Genomic DNA, 24,529 nt, shown 5'->3' with positions numbered 1-24,529 from the left:
TCCTCTGTCCACGAGGATTCTCCAGGCAAGAATACTGGAGTGGGTTGCCATGCCCTCCTTCAGGGGATCTTTCTGACCCAGCGATTGAACCCAGGTCTCCCACATTACAGGTGGATTCTTTACCATCTGACCTCTACCAGGGAGGTCCTACCCCAGGACATGTCTTCAGCAGTTCTTTCCTGAATCAGTATTTCCCTCGCTATTGGATCATTTCCACAAACACATAAAACTTGACTTCACTTCACTTGACTGCCAAGATGCCATTTCTCCAGGTTGTCCTTCCATTTCATCGGCTCCTCTTTTTCAGTCTCTTGTGGGCTCATTTTCATCTCCCTAGCAGCTTAACTTTGGAAAGCCCAGGTTCAGTTCATGGTCCTCTTCATTAGCACTGATGACTTCCAGGTTAATATATCAAGCCTAGACTTCTGTCCTGAACCCCAGACTACTTACTATACTCAGCTTCTCCACTTGTATGTTTAGCAGACAGCACAAACTTTACTGCCTCAAACTCAATTCATTTTCTCTCGACTGCCTCACTCCCAGTATTCCCTGTATTACTGGCAATTCCAAATCTTCTAGGTGCTCTTGCGAAAAACTTTGGAATCATCTATGACCTCACTCTCACCCTCCACATCCAATCCATCAGCAGGTTGTATAACTCCACCTTAAATGAACATCCAGAATCTAACCACTTCTTACAATCTCCATTCCTTCCATGTGATTCAAATCACTATCAACTCTAGCCTAGATTGTCACAAGAGTCTCTTAATGGGTCTCCTCTCTATACTCAACAGGGAAGCTATAGAATCCTTCTAAAACCTAAGTCAGTTAATTGCCTGACGGTCTACTGGTGAGGACCCAGCACTTTCACTCATGGGGCAGCCCACTGATTCTCCATCTCATTCAAAGGAAAAAAATCTAAGTTCTAATATTGGCCCCCAAGACTCTATACAATATCCCCTAACCTCCACTTTATTTATCGGCTTAGCACTTATCACCTAACTTATCATATAACTTAGCTATTTTGTGAGCTCCAAGAAAACAAGTATTTCTTTCACTGCGACATACCCAACTTTTTATAGTTCCTGGAACATAAGAGGCACTCAATATATATTTGCAGAATTAATAATTAATCTTTTAAAATGGTAGACAAGTTAAATACTCACATTTTTCTTTGAAAGGCATATAAATGTTATTACATGTAAATCTCACAAAAATTCAAACTATAAACTTTCCTTAATTTAAAACTTGCCTTAATTCAGACATAGAACAATTATTTACTAATTTTTAAAAGCTTATGCTGAGAAAGATATTGCAAAAAGGGCCCTTGGGCATATTTAACCTACTTAAAACAATAAATAATCCAAGTATTTAGTCATGTTCATAAAATTGATATACTACTTTCAGATCTAGTCCATGAAAATTCTTAAGAATGAAGGGAGAGGAGGTGGTCCTAAGACAGCAGAGGAATAGGACGGGGAGACCACTTTCTCTCCCACAAATTCATCAAAAGAATATTTGAACGCTGAGAAAATTCCACAAAACAACTTCTGAATGTCGGCAAAGGACATCACGCACCCAAAAAAGCAGCTCATTGTCTTCAAAAGGAGATAGAGAAGTCTTGAGGCTACTGTAAAAATAAGACTGAAAACTAGAACCAGGAGGCTTAAGTCCAAATCCTGAGAACACCAGAGAACTCCTGACTCCAGGGAACATTAATTGACAGGAGCTCATCAAACGCCTCCATAGCTACACTGAAACCAAGCACCACCCAAGGGCTAACAAGTTCCAGAGGAAGACATACCATACAAATTCTTCAGCAACACAGGAACATAGCCCTGAGCTTCGATATACAGGCTGCCCAAAGTCACTCCAAACCCACTGACATCTCATAACTCATTACTGGACACTTCATTGCACTCCAGAGAGAAGAAATCCAGCTCCACCCACCAGAACACCAACACAAGCTTCCCTAACCAGGAAACCTTGACAAGCCACCCATCCAACCCCACCCACAGTGAGGAAACTCCACAATAAAGAGAACTCTACAAACTGCCAGAATATGGAAAGGCCACCCCAAACACAGCAATATAAACAACATGAAGAGGCAGAGAAATACCCAACAGGTAAAGGGACAGGATAAATGCCCACCAAACCAAACAAAAGAGGAGGAGATAGGTAATCTACCTGATAAAGAATTCTAAATAATGATAGTGAAAATGATCCAAAATCTTGAAAACAAAATGGAGTTATAGACAAATAGCTTGGAGACAAGGACTGAGAAGATGCAAGAAAGGTTTAACAAGGACCTAGAAGAAATAAAAAAGAGACAATATATAATGAATAACGCAATGAAAGTGAAAGTGAAGTCGCTCAGTTGTGTCCAACTCTTTGCGACCCCCTGGACTGCAGCGCTCCAGGCTCCTTCGTCCATGGGATTCTCCAGGCAAGAATACTGGAGTGGGTTGCCATTTCCTTCTCCAGGGGATCTTCCTGACCCAGGGATCGAACCCAGGTCTCCCGCATTGCAGGTAGACGCTTTAACCTCTGAGCCATCAGGGCATGAGATCAAAAACACTCTGGAGGGCAACAACAGTAGAATACTGAGGCAGAGGATAAGATCAGTGAGGTGGAAGATAAAATGGTGGAAATAAATGAAGCAGAGAGGAAAAAAGAAAAAAGAATTAAAAGAAATGAGGACAAACAATCTCAGAGACCTCTGGGACAATGTCAAATGCCCCAACATTCGAATCATAGGAGTCCCAGAAGAAGAAGACAAAAAGAAAGACCATGAGAAAATACTTGAGGAGATAACAGTTGAAAACTTCCCTAAAATGGGAAAGGAAACAATCACCCAAATCCAAGAAACCCAGAGAGTCCCAAACAGAATAAACCCAAGGTAAAACACCCCAAGACACATATTAATCAAATCAATGAAGATCAAACACAAAGAACAAATATTAAAAGCAGCAAGGGAAAAACAACAAATAACACACAAAAGGATTCCCATAAGGATAACAACTGATCTTTCAATAGAAACTCTTCAGGCCAGGAGGGAATGGCAGGACATACTTAAAGTGATGAAAGAAAATAACCTACAGCCCAGATTACTGTACCCAGCAAGGATCTCATTCAAATATGAATGAGAAATCAAAAGCTTTAGAGACAAGCAAAAGCTGAGAGAATTCAGTACCATCAAACCAGCTCTCCAACAAATGCTAAAGGATCTTCTCTAGACAGGAAACACAAAAAGGGCGTATAAACCCGAACCCAAAACAATAAAATAAATGGCAATGGGATCATACTTATCAATAATTAACTTAAATGCCAACAAAGGTCCATCTAGTCAAGGCTATGGTTTTTCCAGTGGTCATGTATGGATGTGAGAGTTGGACTGTGAAGAAAGCTGAGCACCGGAGAATTGATGCTTCTGAACTGTGGTTTTGGAGAAGACTCTTGAGAGTCCCTTGGACTGCAAGGAGATCCAACCAGTCCATTCTGAAGGAGATCAGCCCTGGGTGTTCTTTGGAAGGAATGATGCTAGAGCTGAAACTCCAGTACTTTGGCCACCTCATGTGAAGAGGTGACTCATTGGAAAAGACTCTGATGCTGGGAGGGATTGGGGGCAGGAGGAGAAGGGGATGACAGAGGATGAGAGGGCTGGATGGCATCACCGACTCAATGGACGTGAGTTTGAGTGAGTTCTGGGAGTTGGTGATGGACAGGGAGGCCTGGTGTGCTGCAGTTCATGGGGTCGCAGAGTCGGACACAACTGAGCGACTGAACTGAACTGAACTGAAATAGGTTGAATGCCCCAACCAAAAGACAAAGACTGGCTGAATGGATACAAAAACAAGACCCCTATATATGTTGTCTACAAGAGACCCACCTCAAAACAGGGGACACATACAGACTGAAAGTGAAGGGCTGGAAAAAGATATTCCATGCAAATAGAAACCAAAAGAAAGCAGGAGTAGTACTACTCATATCAGATAAAATAGACTTTAAAACAAAGGCTGTGAAAAGAGACAAAGAAGGACACTACATAATGATCAAAGGAACAATCCAAGAAGAAGCTATAACAATTATAAATATATATGCACCCAACATAGGAGTACTGCAATATGTAAGACAAATGCTAACAAGTATGAAAGGGGAAATTAAGAATAACACAATAATAGTGGGAGACTTTAATACCCCACTCACACCTATGGACAGATCAACTAAACAGAAAATTAACAAGGAAACACAAACTTTAAATGATACAATAGACCAGTTAGACCTAATTGATATCTATAGGACATTTCACTGCAAAACAATGAATTTCACCTTTTTCTCAAGTGCACATGGAACCTTCTCCAGGATAGATCACATCCTGGGCCATAAATCTAGCCTTGGTAAATTCAAAAAAATTGAAATTATTCCAAGCATCTTTTCTGACCACAATGCAGTAAGATTAGATCTCAATTACAGCAGAAAAACTATTGAAAATTCCAACATATGGAGGCTGAACAACACGCTGCTGAAAAATCAACAAATCACATAAGAAATCAAAAAAGAAAGCAAAATATGCATAGAAATGAATGAAAATGAAAACACAACAACTGAAAACCTGTGGGACACTGTAAAAACAGTGCTATGGGGAAGGTTCATAGCAATACAGGCATACCTCAAGAAACAAGAAAAAAGTCAAATAAATAACCTAACTCTACATCTAAAACAACTAGAAAAGGAAGAAATGAAGAACCCCAGGGTTAGTAAAAGGAAAGAAATCTTTATTAGGGCAGAAATAAATGCAAAAGAAACAAAAGAGACCATAGCAAAAATCAACAAAGCCAAAAGCTGGTTCTTTGAGAGGATAAATAAAATTGACAAACCATTAGCCAGACTTATCAAGAAACAAAGGGAGAAAAATCAAATCAATGAAATTAGAAATGAAAATGGAGAGATCACAACAGACAACACAGAAATACAAAGGATCATAACAGACTACCATCAGCAATTATATGCCAATAAAATGGACACCTTGGAAGAAATGGACAAATTCTTAGAAAAGTACAATTTTCCAAAACTGAACCAGGAAGAAATAGAAAATCTTAACAGACCCATCACAAGCACGGAAATTGAAACTGTAATCAGAAATCTTCCAGCAAACAAAAGCCCAGGTCCAGACGGCTTCACAGCTGAATTCTACCAAAAATTTTGAGAAGAGCTAACATCTATCCTACTCAAACTCTTCCAGAAAATTGCAGAGGAAGGTAAACTTCCAAACTCATTCTATGATACCAAAACCTGACAAAGATGCCACAAAAAAAGAAAACTACAGGGCAATATCACTGATGAACATAGCTGCAAAAATCCTTAACAAAATTCTAGCAATCAGAATCCAACAACACATTAAAAAGATCATACATCATCACCAAGTGGGCTTTATCCCAGGAATGAAAAGATTCTTCAATATCTTCAAATAAATCAATGTAATTCATCACATTAACAAATTGAAAAATAAAAGCCATATGATTATCTCAATAGATGCAGAGAAAGCCTTTGACAAAATTCAACATCCATTTATGATAAAAACCCTTCAGAAAGAAGGAATAGAAGGAACATACCTCAACATAATTAAAGCTATATATGACAAACCCACAGCAAACATTATCTTCAATGGTGAAAAATTGAAAGCACTTCCCCTAAAGTCAGAAACAAGACAAGGGTGCCCACTTTACCACTACTACTCAACATAGTTTTGGAAGTTTTGGCCACAGCAATCAGAGCAGAAAAAGAAAAAAAAGGAATCCAAATTGGAAAAGAAGAAGTAAAACTCTCACTGTTTGCAGATGACATGATCCTCTACATAGAAAACCCTAAAGACTCCACCAGAAAATTACTAGAGCTAATCAGTGAATATAGGAAAGTTGCAGGATATAAAATCAACACACAGAAATTCCTTGCATTCCTATACACTAACAATGAGAAAATAGAAAGAGAAATTAAGGAAACAATTCCATTCACCATTGCAATGAAAAGAATAAAATACTTAGGAATATATCTACCTAAAGAAACTAAAGACCTATATATAGAAAACTATAAAACACTGGTGAAAGAAATCAAAGAGGACACTAATAAATGGAGAAATATACTGTGTTCATGGATCAGAAGAATCAATATAGTGAAAACAAGTATACTACCCAAAGCAATCTATAGATTCAATGCAATCCCTATCAAGCTACCAATAGTATTTTTCACAGAGCTAGAACAAATAATTTCACAATTTGTATGGAAATACAAAAAACCTCAAATAGCCAAAGCAATCTTCAGAAAGAAAAATGAACTGGAGGAATCAACCTGCCTGACTTCAGGCTCTACTACAAAGCCAAAGTCATCAAGACAGTATGGTACTGGCACAAAGACAGAAACATAGATCAATGGAACAAAATAGAAAGCCCAGAGATAAATCCACACACCTATGGACATCTTATCTTCGACAGAGGAGGCAAGAACATACAATGGAGAAAAGACGATCTCTTTAACAAGTGGTGCTGGGAAAACCGGTCAATCACTTGTAAAAGAACGAAACTAGAACACTTTCTAACACCATATACAAAAATAAACTCAAAATGGATTAAAGATTTAAAGGTAAGGCCAGAAACTTTAAAACTCCTAGAGGAGAACATAGGCAAAACACTCTCCAACATAAATCACAGCAGGATCCTCTATGACCCACCTCCCAGAAAACTGGAAACAAAAGCAAAAATAAACAAATGGGACCTAATTAAAAGCTTCTGCACAACAAAGGAAACTATAAGCAAGGTGAAAAGGCAGCCTTCAGAATGGGAGAAAATAGTAGCAAATGAAGCAACTGACAAACAACTAATCTCAAAAATATACAAGCAACTCCTGCAGCTCAATTCCAGAAAAATAAATGACCCAATCAAAAAATGGGCCAAAGAACAGACATTTCTCCAAAGAAGACATACAGATGGCTAACAAACACATGAGAAGATACTCAACATCACTCCTCATCAGAGAAACGCAAATCAAAACCACAATGAGGTACCATTTCATACCAGTCTGAATGGCTGCAATCCGAAAGTCTACAAGCAATAAATGCTGGAGAGGGTGTGGAAAAAAGGGAACCCTCTTACACTGTTGGTGGGAATGCAAACTAGTACAGCCACTATGGAGAACAGTGTGGAGATTCCTTAAAAATCTGGAAATAGAACTGCCCTATGACCCAGCAGTCCCACTTCTGGGCATACACACTGAGGAAACCAGAACTGAAAGAGACACGTGTACACCAAGGTTCATCTCAGCACTGTTTATAATAGCCAGGACATGGAAGCAACCTAGATGTCCATCAGCAGACAAATGGATAAGAAAGCTGTGGTACATACACATAATAGAGTATTACTCAGCCATTAAAAAGAATGCATTTGAATCAGTTCTAATGAGGTGAATGAAACTGGAGCCTATTATACAGAGTGAAGTAAGCCAGTAAGAAAAACACCAATACAGTATACTAACGCATATACATGGACTTTAGAAAAGATGGTAACGATAACCCTGTATGCAAGACAGCAAAAGAGACACAGTTGTATAGAACAGTCTTTTGGACTCTGCGGGAGAGGGAGAAGGTGGGATGATTTGGGAGAATGGCATTGAAACATGTAAATTATCATATGTGAAATGAATCACCAGTCCAGATTCGATGCATGATACAGGATGTTCGGGGCTGGTGCACTGGGATGACCCAGAGGGATGGTATGGGGAGGGAAGTGGGAGGGGGTTTCAGGATGGGGAACACATGTACACCCATGGCGGATTCAAGTCAATGTATGGCAAAATGAATACAATATTGTAAAGTAATTAGCCTCCAATTAAAATAAATAAATGTGTATTTAAAAAAAAAGAATGAAGGGAGAAACTTTGTCTTTCTCATTCACTGTGTGCCCTAGCACCTGGAAGAAGGATCAGCATTTAGTGGGTTCTTAATAAACACTTAAATGAATAAAGTATTACTTGTATGGCAGAATATGCTAGTAATTCCTACATTAATCAAATGATACTTCTTCTAGGTAACAAGAAATAAGTCAGAAAGTTATTTATCTCAACTTTGTTCCCAGTACTGGCATATTTTCTATAATACATCTCCAGCAGGTGGTCTCTGGGCCAATGTTTAAACACTTCCAAAGAGAGAGGCTCATTTTTTTGTTGTTGTTGATACTTTTTGTGTGTGTTTTTTTTAAATAAATATAAAACTTTTCTTTTTCAGAAACACGGCTCCTTGTAGCTTCACCCAATGTCCTAGACTTGCCACCTGGAGCAAAACAAAAGTCTACTTACTCCTCTCTTCCCAGGGAGAGGCCTTCACATAGCTGCAGACTATGTCATGCTCCCCTAAGATTCCTCTATTCTCTGCCTCCTTCCACATGGAAGTGTTCTCAGGTTTTTCAGCATCCGAGTTGCCCTCTGGCTTCATGCTTCAGTTTTCCAATGTGCCTTTTAAAAATATGGTCTCCAGAATCAAGCAACCCATTGCGGAGAACAGAGACAGCTCTCAGTCTTGACACTATACCAAAATAAGAAGTACTCTAGTATTACAATCGTTGTTTAGGAGTCCTGTCATACTAATTCACGTTGAACTGGCTAAACTCTTGGACCACTTTTGGTCTCTCCCATCCTGTACTAAAGCAGTTCTTTTGGAAACTATGTGCAGACTTTGACATTACTGTTACATGTTTCAGATTGCTTTATGGGTTAAGCTTTATGAGTTCATCATAGAACCTGCCTTTGTTACTCTCATGGAGCCCAGGATCATACTCTGGACACTTAATAATTCAGCTTCAACCCAAACCTGAACCATTCCTATACAGTCAGCCAGCAGGTTTTCAATCCCTTTCTCTTTAGCTTGTCCCTTCACTGAGCAATTCTTTTCGATAAACGAGACTATCTCCCTACATGAAAACTGGTGTTCTTTGAAGATGGTCTGGATATACCATCACAGTCCAGAAAGGCACTTGGAAGACAACTGGTCCTGTCTAATTACTACCAGAAAAGAAAAAAAAGCAACACAAATACATATCAACTCTTCTAAGAATCAAAGTAATTATTCAGTAGATTTTTCTGATTCATAATTCACAATTACATCCTACAACTTTCATTTTAGTTACTTAAATGTATATTTAGCCATGAGTTTAACTTGGAGAATACACTCTAAGTTATACCACTTCAAGAATGGATATTTGGTTTGAAGGTTTACTGTCATTGGTTTGATTGTTAATAGCTGAGGAGCTTAAATAGCTATATTTTCTTTAAATTTTGTTAATATTACTTTTACTCCTTCTAAGGAATAAACTGTGAAACTTTGTCTCTGTACTAGAAAATATTCAGATTTTCTGAGGAGACTGTCAGTCCTACCTCTGTATACTCCCATTGGGACTGACCTAAGGAGCGGTAGCCTTCCTTCCAGTCAAGCTCCAGTCCTATTCAAATTCCTCACTTTTCACAAGCCATCCAGCCCACTCTCTGAACTTTTGTCCATGCTGTTCTGATGTACATGGCAAGTTTCTTTCCTATGGCTAACTTTTATCCATCTTTCAGCTCCATCTGACCACTTGCAATGCTGTAACAAAATCATCTTGGTCCCAGGAGGGCAGAAATCTTTGTTCTGTTCTGTGATATATACCAAGTGCTTAAACCTGTGCCTGACACATGGCAGACCTTCAATAACGTGAGAAGTATTTATCAACAAACCCTTAACCACACTTAAGGGCTACAGTTGATCCTCTGGAAAGTAGAAATGAAAATGAATTTAAAGAACCCATTGTATAACCTGTTAACAATTACTTTTATATAAGTATGCATAGCAACTTATCAAGTTCTCATATTAAATAAGTAAATCAAGATGAACTCTTCCTCACCTAAGGGCTGGGAATATATCTTACCCACTGGCCAGAATATCTTCTAACATGTAAAGTAGCTGGTTCACAAGTTTGATGATCCAAACTAAACTGGAACCCTCGGGGGTGCCAGTGCTATTCAAGCCTCAAACTAGATGCCATTTCCTCTGCTAAGTCTTCCCTGGCCCCTATATCCAAGGCAGGGCTCCAAGGAACTGTCAGCTTTCCCCATGATGCACATATATCCTGTTAGAACTGTCTGTTTTAACTGACTGTTTCCTCCATTAAGTTATAAGGTTACATGAGGACAGGGCTGGTGACTGGACATCCATTTGGTATCTGGTTACCACTGTTTCCCTAAGAGCTGGATTTCCACTGGTGCCCAAGGCACTGAAACATTTGCTGACTGACTGATGGATCTCTGCAACAAGTGCATTCTAATTAGTGGTTTGAGGAAAACTCTCCCACACACTGATGCTCCCTACTTTTCAGAAGCTCTTCTACTTTTTAGAAGATTGTCAAGACCCATGAGATTATCTGTTCTTCTAATACCTTCCTCTAAATTAAGCCAGACTATCAGCATCTTGAATCTAGATCCAGCAATACTGATAACATCACCCACTAGAATTACTTCCACTGAAATGAACTTCAGGGAAGTTGTATGAAACACTCATAAAAGTCATCACTTTTATTACCAAGATATTACTTAGCATATAGTCTCTTCTGCAAGAGAACACCTAACAGTTTACTCTTTGCCGGTTTGGTTTTGGTTCAGAGAACTAGTCTGTTTTAACTTGATGAGCACAGCGATTGTGTTTCTCTCAAGCTGCTAGGTCAGTAATCTCAAAAATCAAATTCATGCACTGCCTGCAACAAGTGTGTGATGTTAGTTTTGTGCAGTCTTGTTCTGGCCTCCATCTTATTTATTTCATTACTCTTATTTCCCATTCTCATAATTCTTCCTTACTTTTAAATGACTTTATTTTGTTCAAACATTTATAAAGCCACCATGAATCATTAAATGGCTTACAAACACACACTTTCTTCTACTTTGGTAGCTTGTAAATTCTAACACCATTCTCTAATCACTAGGCTCTCCAACAAAAACTAAGTGCTTTTGGTTTATATTAACTGGAACCTTCAATTCACCTCTGTGCTTCTTTAAAATGAGAATTTTTTTAAAAGTGCTCGTATCATAGGGTTGGTTATAAATTAATAAATAGGAAACACATGCACTATGCCCTGCACGTATTGTTTTGTGGGTATTAACTATTATTATCTTTACTACTAACTCATTGATTAAAATGACAACTAGCAAAAGGAATACCACTAATTCTCCTACTTTGACACTGATCCAACAATCCAATGTTTATGCTGGTTCTAGACTTTGCCACACGCCTTGTTCAAGTAAAGATAACAGAGCTAGGCCATTCTTCCACTGGTTAAAGTACATAAAGCTCCCATTTACATACACAGAATAGTTAAGCTTGATAAATGATGCTAATATCAATCTAAAGACAAGAATATCTTGGAACTAGAGAGATGGCTTCATGGAAATTGGATGTAAAGGACAAAGGAAGTTAATGAATTAAAAAATGACTTAATTATCTAGTTAAATTAATCAAACTTTTTAGGAGAATGGTTTGAAATTTTAAAAATAGGTTTTGTAGTTCGAAACTATTTTAAAATCCATTAAAAATAAGACCTTGGTAATAAGTAAATAAAGGTAACAATTATTTTATAACAGTTGGGGATCTATAGGAAAATGCAGGATATGAAAGAACTAGGTTCAGTCTGGCTTTTCCACTTCCTAGACTTTGATTTTGGCTTATAGCTGAAGTTTCTATCAATTACTAGTCATTGCAGTTTTCATTCATTTTCCATGCTCATATCCAGGATGACTTAACCCAACTAACTTGCTGCGCTATTGTAAGAATTAATGAAATATTAAAAAAAAAGTGATAGTTGCTCAGTTATGTCCAACTCTTTGCAACCCCACGGACTGTAGTCTGCCAGGCTCCTCTGTCCATGGAATTCTCCAGGCAAGAATACTGGAGTGGGTAGCCATTCCCTTTTCCAGGGGATCTTCCTGACCCAGGGATCGAAACCAGGTCTCCTGCATTGCAGGCAGATTCTTTACCATCTGAGCCACCAGGCTTCAAGATGGTAAGAAGAAGCCTTGAAGATCTCAGAAAACCATCAACTGAGATATAAATGTTATTGCCATTTAAAAAGGTTAAAATTCTCTTTAATAATCCATTTGTATTCCAATGTTGTTACACTCTATCCTCACTTTTACTTTTTCTAGCTTTAATATCAGAAGGCAATGGCACCCTACTCTTGCCTGGAAAATCCCACGGACAGAGGAATCTGGTAGGCTGCAGTCCATGGGGTTGCTGAGTCGGACACAACTGAGCGACTTCACTTTCACTATTTACTTTCATGCACTGGAGAAGGAAATGGCAACCCATTCCAGTGTTCTTGCTTGGAGAATCCCAGGGACGGGGGAGCCTGATGGGCTGCCGTCTATGGGGTCTCACAGAGTTGGACACAACTGAAGCGACTTAGCAGCAGCAGCTTTAATATCACTTGTTTGCAAAATCTTACCTTCACAGAATAAATGCATTTTCAAAGTTCTTTTAAAATCTAGCTACACAGGTAACTTTGGGTAGAAAAAGGCAAGTTTGCCACACAAACCTCAGTGACTTCACAGACAGGTTTCTAAGTATTATACACCATTATAATCAATGTAGCTGGGTGAATGTGGATCCATTTGTGATCTGGTTCCAAATCCATGTTTGACTGTTCTGTTAAATGCTGTACTGTCGATGCATCCAAAAGTTAACATTATAATGGTAGCTAGCTGACCTGTCAGAGAAGGCAATGGCACCGCACTCTACTCTTGCCTGGAAAATCCCATGGACAGAGTAGCCTGATAGGCTGCAGTCCATGGGGTCACTAAGAGCCGGACACAACTGAGTGACTTCACTTTCACTTTTCACTTTCCTGCATTGGAGAAGGAAATGGCAACCCACTCCAGTGTTCTTGCCTGGAGAATCCCAGGGATGGGGGAGCCTGGTGCGCTGCCGTCTATGGGGTCGCACAGAGTCGGACACGACTGAAGCGACTTAGCAGCAGCAGCAGCAACAGCTGACCTGTAAGTCAGACCAGTTTGTTAAAGCTTTCTTCATTAAAGTCTGCTTCCCCCGGGCCTCTCTGATTCATTTACTCTACCATTTGACCCTAACTACAACTAGAGTAACCTACTCTATCAAGCACAGAAGCCCCATTAGTGTACCAGTAGCAGAATATGTAAAATCTAACTACTCCACAAAAACTTCAGCAGCATAATGCAAACTACATTTTCTGTGCCTTTTCTTTAAGCTGTCATGTGCAGAGCAATATTCCAGGCAGAATGCAAACATTACCTCATTTAAACCATCCTTACCACCACGGAGCAAGTGTTATCAGGATCATTTTACAAAACAAGCCTGTCCCAGTGCTACCTAGGACCCTTACAAGTCTATTCTATTTTTTAAATTAGCCTAATTCAACCCATCTATGCCAAAAAGTTCCATTTAGCAACAAATACCCATGCCTGCAGCTTCGTGCCTAAATTTTACTACCTTTCAACAGTTCAATAACCCTCTCTTTCATCTGAGGCTGTCTGCTTAATAGTGAAAAAGGTTTTTCCTTTTTCTGTACAAAAATTAAAAAGTCTCGAGAAAGAAAACTTTGCAAGAGAGAAAGCAGGTACAGAAGTTCAACTGCTTCTGCCCCCTCTGGCTAATGTCACAATAACAGTATTTTTAAAGTTTTTGAAACGTGTCCCAGTGGCAACCGGATATTCTTGCTATCTCTTGACTGTCATCCACCTTGCAAATTCACAAACTTTCTTGGTAGTTCAGGGTTCTTAAGCCAAGACTATAAAGCCAAACTTGAGCAAACAACTTAGGTCATTTTAGTGTTAAGATTTCCTGTCTGATTCCAAAAGTTTAGGATCACTCTTGGGGGCGGCCCCAGGGACCGGAGTTTAATGACAACCTCCTGCGTCAGGAGCAGCAGCCTAAACTGCCCCTGGAGAAGGTGCGAGTAGACGGGGGAGCGGGGATGGGGGAGAAAAAGGCGAGGTGACCAGGGTGTGAGAGACAGCTGAACCCTCGGCCGGTGCTCAGGACGAGGTGCCTGGCGAACAGCTTTTCCTACCAGGCAGGGGCTAGCGGGCGAGAGAGAAAGAAGCCGGGGGCAGCGACCCGAGGAGGGGCTTGAATGCTGAGCGCGGCGGAAAGGGGCACTCTGGCAGGGCGCGGGAGTAGGGAAGAGCCGGGTCGCACCTGAACCCACGGAGCGGTTCCGGTCCAGATTGGTGGGCGAGCTCCGCTGGCGCCCCAAGCCCGGGGAGGAGGAGAAAGACGCATCCCGGGGTAGAAGCGGCAGTTCCCGGTCGCTGGCCTGGCTAGGGGAGGCCGCACCTTCCTCCCCGGCAGCCGTCTCCAGCCTCACGGCGCCCCCCGGAGCGACCTTCCTCCGCTGGGCCCAGGCGATCCGCGGCAGCAGAGGCTCCCGCTCCTCGTCCTCCTCGTCCTCGTCCAGGCTCCCGCTGCCGGCGGACTCTGGCCTCCCGGGCTCGGAGGCCTCCGCCATGGCTTCCCTCTGTGCCTTCCGCGCTGAGACCGACTCAGAGAGGCGAGGCGTTCGGGTCTGGTCTCGGCATCGCGGGGAACCGGAGCCTGTGGGTCAGACCGAAGAAAACTAGCCAGTGCACCGTCCAGCTCGGCGCCCGCCAGGCGGTTGCCCCGCCCGCCCGCCGAGCCCCACCGCGCGCCTCCCCCGCGCCTGCGCGGAAGTGCGGGGGCGTTGTGCAGGGGCCCGGCCGCCACCTGTCTTCCGAAACTGGGGAAGACGCCCTGCGGGTCTAAAGTTACTTCTTGTGGAGCGCGGGGGTGGATGTTAATCTACCTTTGCAGAGGTGCCCCTCTCTAACCCAAATAGGCCTCTCCCTCCCCTGCAGAATTCTCTCCTGTTTCCCACAATGTATACCTGTGTATTTATTTCTTTCTATGACTAACATATGTTTCCCCCACTTAGAAGTCCCGGAGAGCCAGGGCTTCGTCATTTCCCCCAAACATTCTTGATATTGTAGTTTGCATTTTCTCTTTTTAAACACTGGTTAATCTAGCTAGAAGTTTATATAAATTTTTAGTTTTTTCAAAAAGCCATCTATGGGTCCATTGATTATCTGTTCTCTAGTTCATTGACTTTTTAATAATTTTCTTCCTTTTTCTTTTTTAAATATATGTACCTTGTTTGGGTTTTGCTCGGTTTCTTAATTTGTAAATTTACCAAATTTGTAAGTCTACCAAATTTGGGGAAATCTCAGCCATTATTTTTTCAAAAAATTTTCTACTCCACTCTGTTCCCTTTCTGTGATTCCTATTACAGGTACCTTAAGCTCTTCAATATCGTCTTAAAGATTAGTATAGCTCTGTCCATTTTTTTCAATAGTTTCTTTCTCTGTTTTTCAGATGGAATAATTTCTCTTAATCTGTTTTTGTTTGCCAGTCCTTCAGCCATTTCTAATTAGCTGCTAGACCCACCCAGTGAATTTTTTATTTCAAAATTTGTACTTTTCAGTTCTAGAATTTCCATTCCCCTCTTCTCTTTTTAGAGTTTCTGTATCTCTGATGAGATACAGCTTCTGTATAGCTGAGTTTTTCTGCTAACTCGTTATTATGACCATATACTTTTTCATGTCCTTGTATGGTGTATCAGTTCAGTTCAGTTCAGTTGCTCAGTCGTCTCCGACTCTTTGCAATCCCATGGACTGCAGCACACCAGGCTTCCCTGTCCATCACCAACTCCTAGAGCTTGTTCAAACTCATGTCCATTGAGTTGGTGATGCCATCCAACCATCTTTCCCTCTATTGTCCCCTTCTCCTCCTGCCTAATGTATAATAACTGTTTAAAACTCTTTGCTAGCCACTGTGGAGAACAATATAGAGATTCCTTAAGAAACTAAAAATAGAGTTTCAGTATGATCTAGCAATCCCACTCCTGGGCATGTATCCACAGAACACTCTAATTCAAAAAGATACATGGACCCCAGTGTTCACAGCAGCACTATTTACAATAGCCAAAACATGAAAGCAACCTAAATGTCCACTAACAGATGAAACGGTTAAAGAAGATACACACACACACACACACACACACGCGTGCGCGCGCACACACACAGAGTGGAGAATTACTCAGCCATAAAAAAGAATGAAATAATGCCATTTACAGCAACACAGATGGACCTAGAATTTATCATCCTAGGTGGAGTAAGTCAGACAGAGAAAGAGAAATATATATCATTTATATGTGGAATCAAAAAAATGATACAAAGAACTTATTTATTATATAGAAATAGACTAGCAGAAATAGAAAACAAGCTTATGGTTGCCAAAGGGAAAATGTGAGGGAGGGATAAATTGAGAGTTTAACATATACAACTACTAAATAGAAAATAAGTAATAAGGACTTACTGTATAACACAAGGAGATACATTCAATATCTTATAAGAATCTATAATGGAAAAGAATCTGAAAAGGATATATGTACATGTGTGTGTGTGTATATAATCACTTTGCTGTGAACCTAAATAACACAACTTTGTAAATCAACTAAAATTTTTAAAAAGTCTTTGCTAATTCTTACATCTGAGTCATCTCCAAGATGACTATCTCTAAACTATGAGTCAAACTTTCCTGTTCCTTATATATTTGCTAATTTTTTTTATTGTGTACTAGACATTATAGATGTATATATATGAATATTGTAGTGCCTACAGATGCTGCTATCCTTCCTCTGATAAATGTTGATGTATTCTAGTAGGCAGTTAATTTTTACCCTACGCACACAGAGTTTAGGAGTCAACCAAGGATTTTGGCAGAGTGTATGTGTCAGCTTTGGAGTTCTTTTCCTCTACTACTCTTTCCTTTTCAGGAATTTCATCTTCAATTTCCAGCAGCTCTGGAAGCCCCAGGCTCCATTCTCTAATTCCTTAAGCCATTCATATTGTAGTTTTCTGAGTTCCAGCTGCTTTTCACAGCGCAGACTGAGCAATGCCCTCAGATGAAAAGATGCAGGAGCATAAAATCACACTCATTATATTTCAGTTCTCTGAACAGTGGCCATCCCTTAAAATTCCACCTGCCTGCTTTGAATTACTTTTCAGCATCTTCAAATAATTGCTTTTATATTTTATCCAAAGTTTACGACTTTATCTATAAAAGGCTTAGTCTGATATAACTTCCTATGACATATTTTTACAGGAATGTATCTTCTTTTAGTGAGGTGAATGGTTCTGGTGCTGGTGCTGTGTTTTGTTTTTGTTTTTTTTTGTCTGTAGTTCATGTTAGTGGACTTCCTGGTGGCTCAGACAGTAAAGAATCTGCCTACAATTCAGGAGATCCATGTTCGACAAATGGGTTGCAAAGATCCTCTGGAGGAGGAAATGGCAACCCACTCCAGTATTCTTGCCACTGAGATAATCCCATGGACATAGGAGCCTGGCAGGCTATAGTCCATGGGGTCACAAAGAGTCAGACACAACTGAAGTGACTGAACTCACATGCACACATTAGTAGAGGAATACTGCTTACTGCTAGATAAGACAAGATTCAGCATCAGTTCTATTCGTAGATATGAACACTGAGAAAATATGTTCAAATAAATAGATGATTATGGTGAATGCTTTGAAATAGCCATGTCACTCAAATTTTTGATCTTTCAAGATATATGCTAAAAGTAATATAGTGTCTATCATCAAAAATTATTTTTTATTATCTATCATCAGGCAATTTATTTAGGTCCTCTTTTGTTTAAGTTATTCACTTTCTTTCATGCAAAGAGTCGGACATGACTGAGCGACTGAACTGAACTGAATTCACACTTTTGGTTATTCGATTTCTGGCAAGTATACCAAAAAGGCTTTTCAAAAACTTATCAGTTATTAATAATTGTTCTGTAACTCTTTCAAGACACTTTTTTTAACTGAGTTGAGAAAATAAAAATATTAACATATCTATAGAATTTTGGCAATACAATATTACTTGTTAAAGTGCTTTTATCTTATCATGAGTTTTAAGTATATTTTTGCCAAACTTTTAGGATTACAGATTTGGTTCATTCAATGTATGTTAAAAAAAAGTCTAACTTAAAAGTTAATTGGAAAGCCAATATCCACTATCAAATCAGTCAGCCAAAGCAAGTATTTTTTCAATTCATGATAGCTCAGTTGGTAAAGAATCTGCCTGCAACGCAGGATACCCTGGTTCGATTCCTGGTTCGGGAAGATCCCCTGGAGAAGGGATAGGCTACCCACTCCAGTATTCTTGGGCTTCCCTTGTGGCTCAGCTGGTAAACAATCCGCCTGCAATGCAGGAGACCTGGGTTTGATCCCTGGGTTGGGAAGATCCCCTGGAGTATTCTGGCCTGGAGAATTCCATGGACTGTATAGTCCTTGGGGTTGAAAAGAGTCAGACACGACTAAGTGTCTTTCACAACAACAAATATGGTAAACCCTGTAGGAGGGCATGGCAACCCACTCCAGTATTCTTGCTGGAGAATCCCATGAACAGAGGAGCCTGGTGGGTTATAGTCCACAGGATAGCAAAGAGTCAAACATGACTGAAGCAACTTAGCACAAGCACACAAACATGGTAAAATATATCCCTGTGTCAGCATCTCAGTTTTAAAATTCTAAGGCTCTGCTGCCTCTAGTATTTCTCACAGATATTTCTTAACTTTGTTCCCACAGAACATTTCCTTAGGAGTCCATTCTTTGAAAATAGTCAGGGTTTAGAAGATGCAAGATCTTTATTTATTTATTTATTTTTATTTTAATTGGAGGCTAATTACTTTACAATATTGTGGTGGTTTTTGCCATGCATTCACATGAATCAGCCATGGGTGTTCATGAGTTCCCCATCCTGACTCTCCGTCTCACCTCCCTCCCCATCCCATCCCTTAGGGTCACCCCAGTGTACCAGCCCTGAGCATCCTGTCTCATGCATCGAATCTGGACTGGCGATCTATTTCACATATAATATACATGTTTCAATGCTATTCTCTCAAATCATCCCACCCTTGCTTTCTCCCACAGAATCCAAAAGTCTGTTCCTTATATCTGTGTCTCTTTTGCTGTCTCATATATAGGGTCATCATTACCATCTTTCTAAATTCCATATATATGCATTAATATACTGTATTTGGTGTTTTGAAGATGCAAGATCTTTAAATGAAACTTGGCATCACTCTTGCAATCTAACTGTATAATACCTATGTATTCAGAACATCCTCACACAGGACTAAATGCACCATGTCCAATGTCACCATCACCTTTGCTGCTGCTAAGGCGCTTCAGTAGTGTCCGACTCTGTGCGACGGCATAGACGGCAGCCCACCAGACTCCCCTGTCCCTGGGATTCTCCAGGCAAGAACACTGGAATGGGTTGCCATTTCCCTCTCCAGTGCATGAAAGTGAAAAGTGAAAGTGAAGTCGCTCAGTTGTGTCTGACTCCTAGCGACCCCATGGACTGCAGTCTACCAGGCTCCTCTGTCCGTGGGATTTGCCAGGCAAGAGTACTGGAGTGGGGTGCCATTGCCTTCTCTGCACCATCACCTTTAATGCTCCCTTAATAAGAGAAGACATGAAGCACTGTTGCTACTTCATGGGACATTCATTAATCAAGGCTTTACCAACATCTGTATTTCAAAATCCAATCTTTGTTGTGAGCCTCAGGTCTTTTCTACCCCAGCACAAGGAACCACTGGAAGATTTAGGATAGGTATATTCCAGCACCAACTGGAATTCAGTTCTACCACTAAGCACACAGACTTAGCACAGATCTTACAAGTTAAAGAGTCAGTCCTCCATGAGACCATCCTTACTTCAGATGTCAGCTACCCTTCATGGGTCCTCAGGCCACCTCCATTTATAACCAACTGGCTCTATATTTGGGGGGCCCATCACCTCCTTAGGTTCTGTAATTTGCTAGAACAACTCACAGAACTCAGCAAAGATCTGAAGGTTTCTGCCTTAATGGAAATTATGATGAAATGGAACTTACAGACAAATAGGCAGTTGCAATACAGTATCCTAAGAGATTTGTGAAGGAAGTACAGGCTGCTATGAGAGTATATGAGGAAGACCAATCAGGAAAGAGGGCTAAGAAATAGAATATAGGGGTAGGGAAGAGACTTGGCTGGAGTAAAATCCCACCTGAAATTTCTGATCATGTTTTGCAGCAATCTAGCTGTTATTTTTTGCTAGTGGTATTGGTTGGGCTCCATCAACAACCCTCCTCTCTCTCAGGTACCCCAAATAATCTTTATTTTCACCCCTAAGTAGAAAACTATCCTTACTAAGCAAACACAGACTGAAGAAATTTTCTTTTTTTTTCAATGCTAAAATGCATTTCTGTTCTTTATTTTTTTTTTTAATTCTTTATTTTACTTTACAATACTGTATTGGTTTTGCCATACATCAACATGAATCTGCCAAGGGTCTGGAGCCGATTATACAAAATGAAGTAAGCCAGAAAGTAAAACACCAATACAGTATGCTGCTAAGTCGCTTCAGTCGTGTCCAACTCTGTGCGACCCCATAGACGGCAGCCCACCAGGTTCTGCCATGCCTGGGATTCTCCAGGCAAGAACACTGGAGTGGGTTGCCATTTCCTTCTCCAATGCATGAAAGTGAAAAGTGAAAGTGAAGTCGCTCAGTTGTGTCTGACTCTTCGCGACCCCATGGACTGCAGCCTACCAGGCTCCTCTGTCCATGGGATTTTCCAGGCAAGAGTACTAGAGTGGGGTGCCTTTGCCTTCTCCTTCAATACAGTATACTAACACATATATATGGAATTTAGAAAGATGGTAACGATAACCCTGTATGCGAGACAGCAAAAGAGACACAGATGTATAGAACAGACTTTTGGACTCTGTGGGAGAGGGAGAGGGTGGGATGATTTGGGAGAATGGCATTGAAACATGTATAATATCATATAAGAAACGAATCGCCAGTCTAGGTTTGATGCAGGATACAGGAGGCTTGGGGCTGGTGCACTGGGATGACCCAGAGAGATGGTATGGGGAGGGAGGTAGGAGGGGGGTTCAGGGTTGGGAACTCATGAAGAAAGTTTCTATTCCTCCATTCCCTTAACAAATAAATTGTACCAAGTGCTATTCTAGTGCTGGGGAAAGAAAAGAGAACACACCCCTGTTCTCATGAGGCTTCCATTCTCATGAGGAAGACAAATACTAAAAAGTAGCCAATAGAATGTTACAATGTGAAATGATGACAAATGTTTTGAAAAAGAATAATGCAGGGTGAAGAGTACAGAATGACAGTACTGCAAACAAGTGGGTGCTATTGCATAAAAGGTGGTTGTAATGGTTTGGATGGTGATTTCCCCCAAAAGATATTTCCATGTCAAATCCCTGGAACCTGTAAATATTATGTTATTTGGAAAAAAAGTTTTTGAAGATGTAATTAAGGTCTGGGGGATTGTATCATCCCAGATGACACTAAATCTAATGACAAGTCTCCTTATAAAAGAAAGTTTAAGACAAAAGAGGAAAAGACACACATAGAGGCAAATGTGAAGATGAGACAGAGATGTGGCCACAAGCCAAAGAATCCAAGAAATGCCAACAGTAACAAGAAAATAATACAATAGTCAAACACTCAAAGACAGAATGGACAATGATATGATAGCTATTAGTCTATCTGAGATAAGTGCTCCAAATACATGGTTACTTCTAAATCCTATCTATGTGAAAATTCTGGAGCTTCTTCTGTGTATTTTTTGGCTCTGTTCTAATTTTTGTGTTTTTTTTTTTTTAATTAAAAAGTTACATTACATGTCCTGGCTATTATAAACAGTGCTGCGATGAACATTGGGGTACATGTGTCTCTTTCAATTCTGGTTTCCTCGGTGTGTATGCCCAGAAGTGGGATTGCTGGGTCATAAGGTAGTTCTATTTGCAATTTTTTAAGGAATCTCCACACTGTTCTCCATAGTGGCTGTACTAGTTTGCATTCCCACCAACAGTGTAGGAGGGTTCCCTTTTCTCCACACCCTCTCCAGCATTTATTGCTTGCAGATTTTTGGATCGCAGCCATTCTGACTGGTGTGAAGTGGTACCTCATTGTGGTTTTGATTTGCATTTCTCTAATAATGAGTGATGTTGAGCATCTTTTCATGTGTTTGTTAGCCATCCGTATGTCTTCTTTGGAGAAATGTCTATTTAGTTCTTTGGCCCATTTTTTGATTGGGTCGTTTATTTTTCTGGAGTTGAGCTGCATAAGTTGCTTGTATATTTTTGAGATTAGTTCACCTAGATGTCCATCAGCAGATGAATGGATAAGAAAGCTGTGGTACATATACACAATGGAGTATTACTCAGCTGTTAAAAAGAATTCATTTGAATCAGTTCTGATGAGATGGATGAAACTGGAGCCGATTATACAGAGTGAAGTAAGCCAGAAAGAAAAACACCAATACAGTATACTAACACATATATATGGAATTTAGGAAGATGGCAATGACGACCCTGTATGCAAGACAGGGAAAGAGACACAGATGTGTATAACGGACTTTTGGACTCAGAGGGAGAGGGAGAGGGTGGGATGATTTGGGAGAATGACATTCTAACATGTATACTATCATGTGAATTGAATCGCCAGTCTATGTCTGACGCAGGATTCAGCATGCTTGGGGCTGGTGCATGGGGATGACCCAGAAAGTTGTTATGGGGAGGGAGGTGGGAGAGGGGTTCATGTTTGGGAATGCATGTAAGAATTAAAGATTTTAAAATTTAAAAAATAAAAAACTAAAGTGATGAAAAAAAAAAAAGTTACATTACAATGATTTTAGCGCACCAGAAGGTTTGTATAGCAGTGGGGGGGTGGGGGGGGGGAGGGGGACAAAGACTACTGGTTCTAGGTGAATGTCTTAATTAGATGAGTTTGATTTTAAGGTTATGGTTCAGTTGATATGCCATGTGTAACCCCAGAAAACAGAACACTGCTAGCCTTTGAGTAAATCTGATAGTAGCTGCTTGATCATCTGTTTTGGCTTTGTTCAGCTAGCTGCAGTGGACTTTTACTTCATGGGGAATCTATTACTGCCTTGAAGAAACACAAAGATCCTCTAGATGAGCCCTCCAATCTTTGTATTCGGCTCCACTTCAATATTTATATGTATGTGTTGTGATTTGAATACAGACATACCAAAGAAAAACATAATTCCCAGTTTTCTGTCATTTCCCAAATTTATCTCATACTAATATTGGATCCTGCTTTAAGCAGAATCTGTTCCCAAAAACTTGCATGGAGATAAAACGCTTCTGAAACAAATGCTGCTTTAATGTGGTGATAATGAAAGCTACAGTTTATTGAGAGCCAGATGCTGTTCCACGTGCTTTGAGTTAATTAGCATATATACCCTCACAACAACCCATTGTGGCAGGGTTCTTATTATTCCCTCTTTACATGTGAGGAAACTAAGGCATATACAGGTGAAAGTGATTTGTCCCAGGTCACCCAGATGTAAGTGGAAGAATTAATGTTGGAACACCAGTGGTCTGGCTCCACCCTTTCAGTCATTCCATTCTACAGCCTCTCTTGGCTTTGGAAACCAAAGTAAGTTTCTTTCTAAATCCCGGTTCTGATTGTTGTCACTAACTTCTTTTTCTTCTTCAGATCTTTTTTTTTTTTTCTTTTAATGAAGGATAGTTGATTTACAATGTTGTGTTAGTTTCAGATGTACAGCAAAGTGATTCATTTATATTGTTAATGCTATTGTTTAGTCACTAAGCTGTGTCCAACTCTGTGACCCCCTGGACCGTAGCTCTCCAGGCTCCTCTGTCCATGGGATTTCCCAGACAAGAATACTGGAGTGGGTTGTCATTTCCTCCTCCAAGGGAGCTTCCCAACCCAGGGATCGAACCTGCATCTCCTGCATTGGCAGGCAGATTTTCTACACTAAGCCACCAGGGAAACCCTATTCAGTATACAATACATACATACATACATATATATATATATATATATATATATATATATATATATTCTTTTTCAGATTCTTTTTCATTATAGGTTATTAAAAGATATTGAATATCATTCCCTGTGCTATACAGTAGGTCCTGTTGATAATCTATTTTAAATGTAGTAGTACGTATATGTTAATCCCAAACTCCTAATTTATCCCTCCTCTCCCTTCCCCCTTTGGTAACCATAAGTTTGTTTTCTGTATCTGTGAGTCTATTTCTGTTTTTTTAATAAGTTTGTTTTCATCTTTTTTTTTAGATACTATATATAAGTGATATCATATGATAGTTGTCCTCTCTGACTTACTTCACTTAAGATAATAAATTCTAGGTCCATTCATGTTGCTGTAAATGGCATTATTTCATTCTTTTTTGTTGCTGAATACCCCATTATATATCTATCTCACATCTCCTTTATCCATTCATCTGTTGACAGACAGTCACTAGCTTCTAATGCCATCCTCATTGCTCACTTAAAAATGAAAACAGAAGCAAACCTAAAAATTTACCATGGTATGTAATTCCTCCCCAAC

General features: G+C 40.0%; 1 protein-coding gene across 1 annotated transcript in view; it reads right to left on the bottom strand.

Moving 5' to 3' along the window:
- Window positions 1–14,749, bottom strand: part of PI4K2B (phosphatidylinositol 4-kinase type 2 beta) — a 36,179-nt gene extending 21,430 nt beyond the window's left edge. The window contains exon 1 of the mRNA XM_069593803.1: window positions 14,234–14,749. Within this exon, the coding sequence (XP_069449904.1) occupies window positions 14,234–14,543 (310 nt within the window). The 5' untranslated portion in view covers window positions 14,544–14,749. The remainder of the gene's footprint in view (window positions 1–14,233) is intronic.
- Window positions 14,750–24,529: the final 9,780 nt, after the last annotated feature.

Source organism: Ovis canadensis, chromosome 6 (genome assembly GCF_042477335.2).
Source record: "Ovis canadensis isolate MfBH-ARS-UI-01 breed Bighorn chromosome 6, ARS-UI_OviCan_v2, whole genome shotgun sequence".
Classification (NCBI taxonomy): domain Eukaryota; kingdom Metazoa; phylum Chordata; class Mammalia; order Artiodactyla; family Bovidae; genus Ovis; species Ovis canadensis.
Note: the sequence above shows the minus strand (reverse complement) of the source record. Positions and strands in the feature narration are given on the sequence as shown.